General features: G+C 50.6%; 1 protein-coding gene across 1 annotated transcript; it reads right to left on the reverse strand.

The window, feature by feature from the left end:
• Positions 1-1,722: 1,722 nt before the first annotated feature.
• Positions 1,723-12,730, reverse strand: LOC144364890 (butyrophilin subfamily 1 member A1-like). The gene is given in 6 exon segments (XM_078014993.1): positions 1,723-4,947; positions 4,949-5,106; positions 7,384-7,602; positions 8,927-9,280; positions 9,506-9,592; positions 10,274-12,730. Coding segments are annotated over 6 exon segments (1,293 nt in total). The 5' UTR covers positions 10,311-12,730; the 3' UTR covers positions 1,723-4,509.
• Positions 12,731-15,852: the final 3,122 nt, after the last annotated feature.

Genomic DNA, 15,852 nt, shown 5'->3' on the forward strand with positions numbered 1-15,852 from the left:
AATGAGTTGAAATGCATTCTGCTGTCATCTATAATTAATTAGAACAAATTAAAAAATAAACAAGATTGTATATATTTAAGATACACTAATGATTTGATGTATATGTATATACTTTATTTGTATAATTATGAAATGATTATCACAAACTAATTAACATACCTGTCACATCACACAGTTCTAAGACATTCTTTCTTGGCAAATTTTGAGGACACAATACATTGTTATTAACCATGGTCATTGTGCAGCATTATGTTAGGCCACTAGAGCAGTGGTCAGTTTTCATTGCTTTAACAAAACACCTGAGATAGACAACTGAAATAGTGTCAGAGGTCTCTGTCATGGTCACCGGCTCCATCATGTGGCTTGTGGTGAGGCAGCACATTATGGACAGAGGAAATGGTGGAGCAAGACTGCTGAGCTTGGATCAGGACGGAGAGAGAGTGGCAGCATGGGGACAAGAGGCAGCCTTCCAGGCACACCCTGTGATCTGCTCCATCCGCGAGGCCATCTCCTATGGTGCCACACCTCCCAGTAAATGGAGGCCATGCACAGGCCCACCCAGGCAAGGCCCCAGGCCTCATGGCCCTCCTTGCACACTGCCACAGGGGAGCAGCCTTCCACACAGGGACTTTGGGGGACAGTCCCAGTCCAGATCATGACAAGAGCTTCTGCATTTTATAACTGAAAGTTTATACTCTTGCACCAACACCTTCCCTTTCCCTCCCCAGCCCCACCTTTCTAGATGAATAATTAAGGAAATAAAAAGACAAGCCACAGTGTGCCAGAACATTTTACAGAACACAGATTCAGTGAAGGGCTCGTATGCAGAACACATGAGGAGTTCTTATAATTCGGTCATGCAGAAACAGAACCCAGTACTAAGCCATGGGCAGATAACAGAAGCAGACATCCTGCTGAGAGGATATATGGATCTTCATAAGCACAGGAACAAACCCTCAGACCTGATGTCAGTAGAGAAAAGCAAACCACATTCCCACTTAGGACCAAATCACACATGCAGCGTCTCAGGTAAAGTTAGGGCTGAGATCCGGGCCACCATGACTGCAGTGCAGGCAGGAATCAGAACACTCAGGACTCTGGTGCCTGCTAGTGAGAAGGTAAGGCCCTGCACCACGCTGGAAAACAGCGTGGCCATCTCCTGTCAAATTAAATGTCAACTGTCATCTCCTGAGAGAAGTGAAGCATGAATCTGCATAGAAACTGGATGTGGACCTGTGACACTGTTACTTACCATACCCAATGGCTCATAGCAACTCAAAAAACTACTCAGTGATGAATGTGATAGATTTTATTCTGCAACAGGCAACAGCATGGGTGAATCTCAAGGGCTATGTTGAGGGAGGGAAGTTGTTATCTTGTGGACAGGGTTTGAGAGTGACTCCAGGGGTCATATGCTAGAAGCTTGGCTCCAGGGTGGGAGGCAGGAGGTGAGAGGTCCTTGGAGAGGTAGGGCCTGGTGGAAGATGCTGAGGTCCTTGGGCTAAGCCCTCAGAAGGGAAAATGGGTGCTCTCATTGACCTAGCCCCACAAGAGCAAGTTGCCTTTGGAGAGCGGCCAGCCTGCCCTTTCCTCAGGGTTCCTGTCTCAGGAGCCATCTCTCCTCTCACATGGCTCCTGGTATGATGCTGTAACATGGAACATGGATGTCAGGTGTGTTCTTTGTTTCATGAATTCAAAGAATGAAATCCACAGACACAAGGGTAAGAGAAAATTAACAGGATTTATTACGGAAATAGGAAGCAAGCAGGGCTCCAAAAGGGGAGGGGTCCCAAGAGAGGGGTGTCCACAGATGTCGGCTATCTGGGCTGGTCTGTCCTTATAGATGATTGGTGGAATAGAGGATTCAGAAAGGGGACAATCAACTCTATTTTGCCTTCTTCAGGAAATCTGGAGAAAAGTGATCTCTAAGCCTTAATCAGCACATGAATGGGAGTGAAGCTCTGTTGCAGGAGAAAGTACCATTGATGGTTGGTCCTGTCTAGGGGCTAAGGAGCTATCCTTGAGGCTACAGGTAGCTCAACTTCCCAATTCTCTCTTCCCCTTTTCTTTTCCAAGACCTTTTTCCTGGCTGCCTGTGGGTGGTCTTTCTTTCAGTCTAATGACAACCACCAAGATAGAATGAGGCCAGAGAGTCCTCCAGCATCATGCTGTGTGGACCTCAGTCTCTGCACTGAGAGCTACAGGAGCCTCTTATTTACAAGTCTCCCAGCCACAGGTGTCTTGTATGACAGAGGACAGTGGACTACCATGGGAGTCCAATGGACAAACACAGGGTCTGCTTCCATGAAATTCCAGCACGGGGTAAAGGGAACACCATGTAGCTATGTCAGAAAATCAGGAAAACCGGTGGATGAATGATGTCACTAAATGTAATGGATATTCCAAAGTGAGACCAAAGATAATTAAAAGACAACTAGAGCTGTGGAGGGCAGATCAGGACTAGTAGGGGTGGGAGTGGAATAGGGGCTCCATTTCTACCAGACTTGAGGGAATGTCTAGTCTCTTGATGGTGCCATAGCACCAGTGTATGCTGTGACCAAATCCACTAGCATGTGCCCTTAGAACCAGCACACTCACTGCATACAAGCATCACACTCATAAGAGAAGAACATTGTTAAGAAAGGCTTTACCCTGAGGTTGAGTGAGAGGGCTATGAGGAGGGCAGGAAGATGGACTTTTATGTCACCCTTCCTATTCCTGTCCATATAAATCCTGGCCTCTCCCAAAGGCTGAGTCTGGACCCCTGCTTCCCTGGACTGTCTGGCCTCTCCACTGGTAATCCATGCCTGTGCTCTGGATTACAAACCTAGAGCACTAGGAGTTCCTTATTTGTGTGTGAAGAACTTGTGTCTCAAAACATCTACAGATCCCTTCAGGGCTCTTGCTCACCACACGTCCCTGCAATTCTGAGGAGGTGCCAACACGTGGAATAGTGTGCCAATCATCTGGCCAGAACTCTGGGTGGATTCAGGATCCCCAAACATGTCCAGGTCCTGACCCCTGGCTTCTGAGAACAGGACTTCATCTGGAAACGCCTTTGCAGAATTAATGAAGGCAGGAACCTCAACAAGAGATGATGCATTGAGGTGAGTCCTAATGCCAACGACATGTGTCCTTTTGAGAGAAAGGCCAGGGGATTTTAAACACAGGGAGAAGTCAGTGGTGTGACGAAAGAGGCAGCGCTCGGAGCAGCAGTTCTATGAGGCAAGGAAGACTGGCAGCCCCAGAAGCTGCAAATGAGCCCAGCCTGGATTCTCTTCATAGCCTCCAGGGGAAACCAGCCTTGTTGACCCTTGATTTCAAAGCTGGGCTTCAGAACTGGGAAGAACAGACCCTGTTTTGAGCCCTGTGCCTGGCTCTGCAGCAGGCCCAGGGCACACGGCAGGCCTCCTACAGTGGGCTGGGCTCTAAAAGCTCACCCCCCACTGCTGCCTGGTGGGCTTTGCCACTGGCAGTAGGAGGAGGGTCATGGCTAGACACAGTCAAGCCTGTCCCTCTCAGGGCCACCCAGCAGCATGGCACCTGGCCAGACTGCATTCCCACTGGCCTGGGTGTCCTGAGCAGCACCTCTGTGCCTTCCTTTGCTCTCTCTCCCCTCTGCCCTCAGCCATGGTAGTTGGCAGCTCGTTCCTCCCATGTTTCCTTGTTTCTGGTCTCCTGGGTTCTTCAGTGCCTCATTGACACTTGCTTCTAGTCTACTCTCTCTGCCAAAAGGCTTATGTGGTTCCAGTCCTGGCTGAATGCTGTCCAATGCCCAGGAATCTTTGGCTTGTTCTGACTTCTCACAGAGAGGGAAGAAGGGACTTGAGGTAGACCAGATGTCTGAGTGATTGCTGTAGGGAGCAGAGGTGAAGAGGGAGAGGTGGAAGAGAGGAGAGGAGGAGAAGGAGAGAAGAATGGCCAAGATGATGGAGGAGGAGGAGGGGGAGGACAGGAGAGGACGGCTGGCAATTATTGTGTGACTACTACCTGTCCAACTCGAGCTGGATATTTTACATATGCACCCAGGTACGTGGCAGAAGTAGACAATGCTGAGCTGATAATGGTGTGGTTTTATCACAGCAGAGCTGCCATCACAAAGTTCTGCAGATGGAGTGACTTACACAGCAGAAAGCCCTTTCCTCTCACTTCCAGAAGCTGAGGTCTGAGACCGAGTGTGGGCAGCTTGGTTCCTTCTGAGGCCAGATCTGTGGCTTGTGAGAGCGCCCGTCTGAGTCCTCACAGGCTTTCCCCTTCATGTGCCTGGGTCCCAATCTCTTCTCACAGGAACACCAGATCTGTGACATCAGGACCACTCACATGAAGGCACTGACTTCCTCTTGAAGGCCCATCTGCAAGGGCAGTCACATTCTGAGGTCCTGGGCTTAGGAGTTCAGCACAGGAATTTGGGAAAGGCAGCAAGCCAGCCCTGACACTGCCCTCATGCACACAGAATATGATTGATGTCACCAGGAAGCAGAAGCCAGGGCTTATGGGTGCTGTTCTCCCTCAGCAGAAGTCTCCAGGACCTCTGGGGGAAAGGACAGGCCTCCAGGGAGGGCTTGTGTCTTCCTGGGTCTCTCTGGCCACTGAGCAGATGGTCAGGGGTCTAGGATCATGGGTCCAGAGGCAGAAGAATGGCTGCAGGGGGCCAGAAAAAGACAGTTCAGAGAACCTGTAGACCAGGGACCCCTTGGTGGCATTGTAGAAGGAAATCTCCCCTGCGTCCCAGTCTAGGAGGATGCCCAGCTGTTGGAGGGGCTGGGAAGGAGAGAGGCGAGTTCTTGGATAGGAGAGAGCCCAGAATCTCTTCTTATACAACTCCACTGCCCAGAGGCCATGCTGGGGGGATTTGGGGATCCAGCCTTCTCGATCTATGTTCTCCAGGCAAACCCCCAGAATCCAGGCCTGTCTGTCTCCCACCTCAACTTCCCAGTAGTATCTCCCCAGCCGAGAACCGCTCTTGGGCCAGGACACAGGGGTCCTGGTCAAATCTCTTGGAGTTGGGGAGCAGGTACTGGTCGAAGAGCAGCCTCTTCACACTTTTCTGATCCTCTGACACCATGAGTTTCGGACTTGCTGTGTCAGGGTCCAGTGAGGGGCTCACTGTGGAAAGAGGAGAGGGTCAGTGGGTCTGCACCCTAAGTTCCTTGCAGACCAGGACTCCCAGGGTTGTTTCCTACATCAGGGTGTCCCTTGCTCTAGAATCCCACTACTGTCCCAGTCCTGTGCCAAAAGCCTGTCCAAACAGCCTGTTCCCTGGCAGAGGAGCACACCAGACTGGGAGGCAGAACCAAAGGGTTCCTGGGAGCTGTGGGCACGACTACACCCAGTGTGGCCCTGCTAGCTCCCAACATGTGCCCTGGGCTTCCTTCGTGGCTAGTGTCTGTGTGTGAATGACAGAGATGGAGAGAGAGAGAGAGACAGGAATGCAGAGATAGTGAGAGGGACAGAGACGGCAATGCAGAGATAGTGAGAGAGACAGAGATGGTAATGCAGAGACAGAGACAGTAATGCAGAGAAGTGAGAGGGAATGCACTACACCCAAACCTGAATGGATACAATATTATTAAATGCCATCATGAAATCTGCGGGACATCCTCAGTTCCCAGATGTCTCCAGTCCTCCCATCACTCTCTGATGCCCAGCAGCCTTGGCTCTCCCTTCCCACCTCTTTGCTCTTCAGTCCTCACTAAGGAGATTGTACCCGGAGATGGAAGGTCACTGTTTCTCCACTGTCATGGTAATGGCCTCCCCTGGGTGCCCAGTCTTAAAAAAACGGCCTCCTCCCAGCACCTGCCACATGCAGGATATCTTTGTCAGCACACCTCCCTCTCCCAGGAACTCAGGAACTAAGGTCTCCTGGGGCAACTAAAGTCTGACTTATAAGGATGTGGCATCAGCAGTTGACACAGTACTTCTGCTCTCTGGAACAGATGTAAGCATCTCTTATAGACACATGAATGCACACACATACATATACAAACATCCAGAAATACATTCACAGACATAAGCATGCACCTCACAGATACATACACACATGCACATGCATACACAAATGTACACACACATGCATATACACTGACACATCAAGACAGTGCACACAGGCACACAGATGAAATTGGATGCACATGCATGGACATGCATGCATTCACATGTACATATGTGCACCTTCATAACACATGCATGCACACATGATTGCACAGGTATGAACTCACATGCATGACCCACACATGTAGATACCAATGTGAACACATATGTGCAAACACACAAACCAAAGACATGCATCACGCATGAACACTCACCTGCATGCACGTATGTGTGCACAAACACACAAGCACACATGAAAACTGCACACACAGGCACTAATGCTTGTACACATGCATATACACACATGTGTGGACACACATATATGTATACACTCATGCACAGACATGGTGGTCTGTGTATACATGTGGGGATGAATATCAGAAAGCAGAAGCCAGAGACGTCCTCATGTGTGTCCCTCTCTCACCACCCCCTTGGAATTTTTTATTTCTGTCATGTGAGAGTGGGTGAGGGTCAGAAAACAAGACCCATAAGCTACTAAGAATCCTACCCTTTTCTTTTTCTTTGAGACTAGTTCTGATTTCAGGGTCTCCTGGTGTCACTAGTCATTTTTCATCAATGCCAGATGGGCTCAGGTCTGTGCTTCTGGGTCTTCTCCCTGTGGGGAGCTGGTCAGGGGTGGATCTTTGGTCTACAAATGCATAAGGTTTGGAGGCTGTACCTGAAGTCACACTCTCTAACCCGCAGGGAAACAAAAAGACCCTATACTGTGGGGCCCTGCTTATGAAATGGGGCTGAACTTGTGTACTGCAGCCTCTAGTCTGCCTCACAGGGCTCCTCTCAGAGTGTCTCTGGAGATGAGAGCTGGAGACTGTGCCTGGTGCCTAGTGACACAACAGGAAGGCATTCACTGCCAAGGACCACTGTCCTCAGCCTCCCTTCAGCCTTCCCCAGTTTGTCATGACACAGCCTTGACAGCCAGCAAGGGGACAATCTCTATATCCAACACAGGAGCCTGAGGCTAGGGACAGGTCCCCAGGCCCTGAGTGAGCTTTCAGCTTCCAGAACTGGGAGCTAAGGAAACCTCTTTTCTTCATATATCACCCAGCCTTGGGTATTTAGGAAGACCAACCAGGCTGCTCGGATTATGTAGTGAAGACTCCTTCAGAGATAAGGGTTTTCACTGTGTGGATTATATGGGTAGCTCTGGAGTTGGGATCCCTACTGATCATTCTGTTCCTGCTGGGTTTGAGGACAGACATCCTCTGCTCTGGGCTGCGTGTTGAGGCCCCGTGCTTGGGGGGCACCACGTGTCCTGCTAAGCCTCCTACTCACCGTGGAATAGCTCAGCCTTGGTACTGCTGGCTTGTGGCCTCTGTGCTGTTTCTTCTTGCTCTGTCTCTTCTAGCAGTGTCTGGGAACTTTTCTTTTGCTGCTTCCCTAAACAGCAGAGTACTCCAGAGACCAGGAATCCCAGAGCAGCGAGGGCCAGAGACAGAGATAGTTGCCACTCTGTGAGAGGAGGCCTGGAGAGGGGAGCTGAGGATATAGGAACTGAGAACAGCAGTTCTGTATTAGCGTACATGGTGCTGAGGTCAGAATGGGGGGGCTCTCCATGAGTGAACCCAGATGTAAATTGTGGGTGCCAGGTGGTAATGAAATCTGCTCTGGGGCAGGACTTTTGTATTGAGAAAGCTACACATGTTCGGGGTATATGGAAGATCTATGTACTTTCTGCTCACCTTTGCTGTGAGCTAAAACTGCTCTAAAAATAGTCCATTTTGTAAAGAGTTAAGAATTACAAAAACAACATGGGGGTGAAACTTCTTGTTTCCACATAAATGCAAAGCTCCCCTGGTACTCTCCCTGTACCCCATCTCTGCCCCATCCTCAGCTATTACTTAAATCTGCATCCCCAGAGTTCTGCCAGGCTGTGCACAGAAACTAGTTCCCACCAGATCTTACTTGGAACCCTGGAGTCCTGGCACAGGTCTTAGTACTGTGCTGTCAGGGCTGAACAGACACTCACCAGGCATCCAGCTCTCAGCCTCCTTCCTCTCGGGGAGGAGGGGGTTGGAAATGGAGCAGGACAGACCCTGCACAGCCCTATTCTGGACGGTCACCCTAGACACCACAGCCACGAGGCCCGTGGTGGCCGACAGTGAGAAGTTGGTCACAGCAGGCACTGGTTGTCCTCTGAGGTCTCTCCACTCCACCAAGGGCTCTGGGTACCAGCCTGCTGAGGTACATTTCACTTGGATACCTGTGCCCTGGTCATCCACCACTTGCACTCTGGGCTTTGAGCCCAGCCCTGGAGGAGAAACATCAGTTGGGACGTTGCCACCACAGCTGCTCCATTAAAACACATCTTGAAGACTTTAGTGTGTATTACCAACTGTTCACAAGCCATCACTCCCTGAAGTAAGCGCATCCCTAACAGGTACGCCTTTGTCCTAGATAAAATAGCAGAGTGGGGCAGGGACAGTTCAGCAAGACAGAAGGGGTTCCTGTGTCACACAGGTGAGTGAGTGCAGGGAACAAGAAGGAGCTCGCTGGCCTGCCTCCAAAGAACAGCCCTGAGCCACCCAGGAAAACTGTACCCCAAATGCCTTTGTCCCTCCATGCCCTCCTTCTCAGCCTGCCTCAGCTCCCCTCTTATCAGTGCAATAATATAGTAAAGAGAAAGATCAGAAAACAGCTGTGCTTCCAGAACTATGTTCCCTGAGAAGCGCAGTGATGTGCAGACCCTGGGGTGGCCTTGCTTGGGACTGTGTGTCTAGCAGGTTCTCAAGCTGTAGGACTCTGGTCACACCACCAGGATTGGGGCCAGGTGTGAGGAAGCTCCCCAGCAGGGCAGATGGCCACATGCTGCCCTTACCTGCCACTGTCAGCCAGAGTGTGGCCTGGTTGGAGGAAGTGCCCTCCTTGAAGAGGCAGTGATAGGTGCCGTTGTCAAACAGAGTGACGTTATGTATCCTCAGTGTGGCCCCGCCCCTGGCTACATGGTCACTCACAAAGCTCGTCCTTCCCTGATACTCCACCATCTGCTCTTGATGCACGTCCTCCCCATTCCTGTGCACGAGTACAGCTGGGCTGGACTGGTTCCTGTACCACCTCAGCTCCATGCCTTCAGTGCTGATGCTGGGGACCAGTCGACATGACAACTCTGCATCTTCCCCAACCAGGGCCAGCACGGGGGCATGAGGCCCTTGGACTTGGAAATCAGCTCTTCCTTAGGGAGACAGACCCACGAGGATGGAGTCAGGCCTCGTGTAGGGAGATGGTGCTCCCTACCCCACAAGGCCTTTGAGGGTGCAAGCGTCCTCTAAACCCTGCACTGCAGCAAGGCCTCAGCTGGCCTGTCCCTCCACCCTGGGTCTCAGTGAGACCTCAACTCGTCCCCACCTAGGAATGTCCCTCCTGGTGCCCTCCAGAGCTGGCAAGGGAGATTTCCTACCATTTCCAGGAGGTGGGAGCTGAAGGAAGAGGAAGGCAACAGTGCAGCGCAGTAGAGATGCACGTCCACAGCGTGTCTTTGCCATCCCTGTTGGGGACAGAGACACATGAGGTGGGACGTGCATTGAACATGGAGGGAGAGAAGCCCCCTTCTCATAGGAAAGAAGGGGAAATTGCCCTGGCAGAGAGAGGTGGTCCATCAGATCCACATGTAGCCAGCAAGCAGGCCAACGACGCTTTCTCTCATGTCGCCTTCTCGAGATCATCTTCCTCTTGTGTGCCTCCCCTGCAGAATGCCATGGAGATATCCCAGGCCTTATTCTCCTGCTCGTGTGAGGGTTTTCACCCAGTAAGTAGTTCTTTACACCCACCAATCACCAGAAGGTGTGTGGAAAAACCCAAACTCCCACCAGGCAAATCTGAGGTCAGAAGGATGACAACAGCCCCCTCCCCCAAAGCCCCTTCGCCTGTTGTCCTACAGGACTTCTACAGCTGGGTGCAGGACATGGTCCCTCCTGACAGGAGTTCAGCCACTGTTGCTGGCTGTCCTGAACTGACTGGGAGAGCAGGGGTGTGGAAGCCTTCTGCCATCCTGGGCAGATTCTGACACAGCCTCCCGGGGTCTGCTCTTATGTCTGGATGAACAGGGAGGCCTGCAAAGTTTGGCTCTTGCCTTGGAGGAAAGCCCATGGGGCTCTGTGCCCCCCGAGCATGGGGAGAGAGTGAGGAGGCAAAGACTCCAGGAGGGCCTTACACAGAGGACACTCACCTTGCTCTGATGCAGCTGCCCTGCTTCCTGGGGACATCTTGGTGACTTTGAGGGGATCAGCCTGGTTCTTGGCAAATCCAAGGCAGGGACAATGTCTACAGGTAGTGATCAGAGAGAGAGCCTGGAGATCCAGAGGAAGCGCCAAGCTCCAGAGCTTCTGCAGAGCCCTTATTACTTTTCGCAAAAATAACCAACTGTGCCTTTTTGGCAGCTGCAACAGATTCCAACAGGCAGGGGTGTGGCCAAGAGTCCTGAAGGTGGATGAAGATGCTGGTAGCAGGAGATAAGGGAAGAGTCTGAGATCAAGTACGGCCCCTGGAAGATGGCCAGCAGGACCAGCTTGGGGCCACCAGGAGCCCTAAGGAGGGGCTCAGATCACCAAGGCTGGGAGCCCAGCCAACCTCCAGAGCCAGAGAGTTCAGATAAAACTCCATGGTTATCTGGAGACCTTCAGAGCTGCTGAGGGCTGCAGTTCCTTCGGGAAAGTTCTCCAGATCATGGTGACCTCGGTCTGATTCTGGCATTGTCCCTGGAGACACTCTTCCTCATTGCTTCCCAGTCACTGAGACTGTGTGTCTTGGAGTCTGAGTCTGTCCTCCCTGGGCTGCTTGCAGATCTTTCACTGGGTTCCCTTCACCCCTTAAGGCCTGCCCACACCGGCTTGTTCTGCCTATTCTCCCCTCAAGCCTCACACACCCTTGAAAGGTTTAGTGGGAGAAGAGCCACTGGGAAGGCTGCCTGGGCATCAGGGGATGGTATCTGGTTTCACCCAACAGAGGTGTTAGGGGCTCTGAGATGCTCACTTACTGCTGAGAAAGTCTAAGCCCCTGATGCCTCCCTACCTTCTCAGGAGGAACCTTCTCTTGTAAGTCAGCTGTCCTCTCTCAGGTAGAAACACAAGGATCACACCTTGTTTATGTGGTCCTGTGAGTGGCTCTCACCAGGCAACCTCTCTCACTTGTCCTTTGGAGTTGGGAAGGAAGGCTTGGGTCCTGACCACCTAGAGTACTCCAATGCAGTCATTAGGGAGCACAGTAGGGAGGTTCCTATAGTGGAAGCACCGGAGATCCATCAACCCACTCCACATAGGTGTAGAGGACATGGGATGGTATGCCTGAGAGGCACCAGGTTGCCATGCTGCCTGCAGCCCTATCCATGGCAGCCAGACCTAGAAGCAGCCAGGCATCCAGAAGATGGGTGGCTAAAGGAAACGTGGAGACTTCACAGGATGGGAGACACTCATCCATCTAAGAAAGAGGTCCTGTCCTCTGTGTTGACATGGATGGAACCAGAGATCCTCACACCAAATGACCAGAACTAACACACAAAATCAGCCCTGTAGGGTCTCCAGAAGATGTGGGAGTTCAGGGCCTAGGGCATCCATTGTGAGGAAAGCAGGGCAGAGGGGCGGGGAGGCACAGTTGGTGCTTAGAAGCTAGCAGAAAGGGTGGTGAATATCTGAGAAGACCTGCTCCCCTGGTTCAAACATGGCACAGTGTACACATGCACCCAAACATCACGGGACACCCCAGGGATAAGTGACACTTTATATACCTTTACAAATTTTACATTTAAGGAATCACAGTGTGCTCCCAAGATTAGCAGAGCAAATTGTGATAGAAGCAGATGTGAAGGGCTAAGTGCTAGCAACATCTAGAGAGACTGGGAACCATCCTTTCTATGGAGTGGAAATCTGTCTGAAGGCCCAGGGAGGGTGCTCCTTGCTAAGCAGGGCTCACTGTGGTGCAGAGCCTCCAGCAAAAGCTGCCCAGACACAGGTGCCTCAGGTACCAGGCTTGAAGTCCTAAGGCAGGAGGACCACAAACTCAACACCATCCTCTGTGGGACTCCATCTCCATGAAGTGTTCAGAAGGGGTGAGTCCAGGGAGAAAGAGTTACGGGGGTGGGGGGTGGGGGGAGGAAGAAACAGAGGGAGATGGGGAGAGGAGGAAAGGAGAGGGAGGGAGGAGAGAGGGAGATAGGGAAAAGGAGAGAGAGGGAAAGAGAAACAGTGAGTGAGGGGGAGAGGAAGAGAGAGGGAGAAGGGAAGGGGAGGGGGGAGAGGGAGGGAGAGAGAGGGGAATGGAGGGAAGGAGAGAGAGGGGAATGGAGGGAAGGAGAGGAGAGAGGGAGGGGAGGAAGATGAGGAGAGGGAGAGAAACAGTGAGAGGGGGAGAGGAAGAGAGAGGGAGATGGGAGATGAGGAAGGGGAGGGAGGGAGGAGGAGAGAGGGAGATAGGAAGGGGAGGAGGGAGAGTGAGAGAGGGAGGGAGAAGAAGATAGATAGGGAGGGGGAGGCAAGGGAGGGAAAGAGAGAGGGAGAGGAAGATAGAGGGGGAGGGGCAGAGAGGGAGGGAGAGAGGGACATGGGAGAGGGGGAGAGAAGGGAGAGAGGGAGAGAGGGAGGGAGAAGGAGAGGGAGTGGGAAGGAGAGAGAAAGGGACACGGTAAGGGTGAGGGTGGGAGGGAGAGAGAGGGACATTGGGGGTGAGAGGGTGAGAGAGAGAGGGAGGGAGGGAGAAGGAGAGGAAGGGAGAAGGACAGAGGCAGAGGGAGGGAGAGATATGGGGGAGGGTGGGAGGGAGACAGAGGGGCATGGGGGTGAGAGGGAGAGAGGGAGGGAGAGGGAGGGAGAGGGAGAGAGAGAGAGGACAGAGGCAGAGAGCCAACAAAAACTAATTTTGGGTGTCAAGGACGGGACTGGGCAGGAGGTGGAAGTGGAAATGAGTGCAGCTGCTTTGTGGTTTGGAGGTTTTACTTGAGTATGCTGGGAATGTTTTGAAATCAGAGATGGTAAAGTGGCACCCCCTTTCTCCACAGAAAAGTCTTAACTGGGCTTCTCCAGAAATCTTCACCATGGTTGACTTTAGGTCTGTCAGCAAAAGAGTCTCTACAAAAGAGTTCAATGTAGAAAAACTTCCTATTTTTGTGTTGCGCTGTTTTACTTGGCCACTGGCTGATAAGATACCAGTACTCCAGGTGCTGGACACCCCCTTACTAGTTTTCACAAATATATCCAGTAAAGTAGCTGGTAGAAATGTGCAAACAAGGCCTCTGGCCTTCAGCTGGGCTTCATAGAGATGTCTACATTTTTAAGATAGGTTATCAACTGGGCTCCATGGTAACAGCTGGCAGCGGGAGGAAAGAAAGGGGAGAAACAGCTCTCTCCTTCTCAGGTGTTGTCCTTGAAGGGTTAACTTGCCCAAAACAGTGAAAGAAAAAGCTGCTTTATGTGAACTTCTGCAGACTGTGAACTTCTGAGTCCCTCCCCTTACATGCTAGGTATAAAACTCTGAAAATACCTGACTCAGGATTCAGGGGATTGATTAATTACAGCAAAAGCTGTGCCCTCTGAACCTGGCTGCAGCCAAATAAAACTGTTTCCTGCTATCTTCAGTGCCTTGCCTCATTTGTCCCTACAACAGTGGTAGAAAACATTGTGTCATAAATACCACGGAATGCTATACTTTAAGTGGTTAATTTTGTGCTATGTGAATTTCAATTCTATTTTTTTAAAAAAAGAAAAACAGGGATAAAACAGAATAAGGAAAAAAATCAAAAAGGAAAAAAAAATTTAAAAAGGTACATGATTACCCACTCAAGAGGAGATTAATTTTTTTAAAAAGAAAGAAAAGAAAAAAGAACCCTTCCCAGCAACTTCCCCTAAACAGACCTGTGAGCTCTCTGGGCGCCCTCTGCAGGGATCCTGGATCCTCTGCCAGCTCTCCCCATTCCAACCTGGCCCCTCTTCCTCCATCTCCTCCCCCTTCTTAGCTCTGACCCCTCTTCCTCTTCCTCCTCCCTAGCCCCAGGCCCTCTTCTCCCCCTCCCCCCCTCTCCCTCTCCACCTCCTCTCCTTCCTCCTCTTTAGCCCTGGCCCCTCCTATTCCTCTTCCCTTCCTCCCCCTCCTCTCTCCCTCCCCCTTAGCCCTGGCTCCTTCCATGTTTCTTCAGCACATTGAACCTAATGTCCTTGAAGAATTCTAGCATTTTCTCTCCTCTGTTGGTGGTCACACACTGGAAATAGTGATAGCAGATCTGGTCCACTTACCTCAGGATTCTCTTCTTGAACCACTCTGCTTTAGGTCTTTGGTTGGATGTGATTAGCAGGCACCCTAGACAATGAATGGCTGGATTCAACAGAGCCCTGACAACTAGAGGAGGGGAACCGCATTTCCCAAGCACAGCCACCAGAGGGCCACATCTGGCTGAGTTTCTAGCAGCTGTTTCCTTTGGATAGACTTGTCCTTGTAAATTTAAAACTAAAGCATCCTTCAGCTTTTTGAATCAAAAGCAATGAATTGATTGATTGTGAGTCAAGATTCGGTTATAATAAAAGCTATACGTAGTCAATTTGACTAATTAATGTTTCATATTAATCTTTGTAGGCCTCAGATAAATAAAGGAAATGGAAATAGTGTGGATCTGCAGTATCTTCTGCAAGAACCTGGGCTGTCTGTGTTTCAGCTAACACCAAGAGAATGTCTATTCCCTGGACTGGAGTAAAGGGTGCTGAGGATGAGGACTCTCACTTGCTGCCTGGATCTCTGTTTTCAATTACTGTACCTACCATGGATGTGCTGATGTCCTGTCTCAATAAAAGTAAGAGTCATGAAGTAAAAAGGCAAAACCCATGTAAAATAAGAATGACTTGGATGTATTTCAAGGACTTTTCAATATCGGAGTTGGTTTTGTTTTTATTATCACCATGGCTCACCATTGCTTCAATTGAGCCAAATGCATGTTGAACCAGACAAGTCATTTCATAGCTTAAGTGCTGCAAGGTCACCATGATTCCAGTCCTTAAAGAAAGGTGAGGGATAATAACCTGCTGAAATAGCGCTTGCATTGCGAGGTAAAAACAAGGAGAAAACACAGAGAAAATGTAAGGGAACAGGCCAAAGAGAGGAACCCAGGCTTGCAGAGTAAAGAGCGGAAAATCGCCAGGAGGTGGACAGGTGAAGACCAGTAGAGAAAAGGCCCTGGGCGTGGCTTGGAAGCAGCGCAAAGACTGCGAACCAGATCCTGCTCCAGGGAAACATGCTCGGCTGACAGGTTTGCCCTGGGCTGTCAGTGTCATGTCAGAGACTTACTTTACCATGTCTCACAGAAACGTCCAAGCTGTACAGACCAAGCTCACAGACGGTGCTGCAAGAAACCAGGGGCAGTGACTAATTCATGGGAGGGTCCAGGGGTATTTTTCAAGGCACTCTTGAAAAGTAGGTGATGTTGGACAGATGAGGTGGGACACCGAGAAATTTTCAGGAAGCAGGTTTACTTAAGCCATAGCAGTCCAGAAGGGCTAATACCTAAGTATCTCTGGACCCTGAGTCTGGAAATTCCTTTGGATTTATATTCAGTGGGGTGGTTACATGACAATAGGTTAGGCTAGATAGAGGTTTCACAAAGTTTTTACCAAGAAAACAGAGATGGTATCTGTAGCATAGCAACAAGCTCTCTTTGAGACAGACTCCATCACAACTTTAGTCTGCAAACCGGGCACTTACAAGGAAAAGGAAGCTTCAAACCACAGTGCTGTCTGCAGAAATCCTGCTGACATCTGTAAAGATCTTGTTGAT

Source organism: Ictidomys tridecemlineatus, chromosome 1 (genome assembly GCF_052094955.1).
Source record: "Ictidomys tridecemlineatus isolate mIctTri1 chromosome 1, mIctTri1.hap1, whole genome shotgun sequence".
Classification (NCBI taxonomy): Eukaryota; Metazoa; Chordata; class Mammalia; order Rodentia; family Sciuridae; genus Ictidomys; species Ictidomys tridecemlineatus.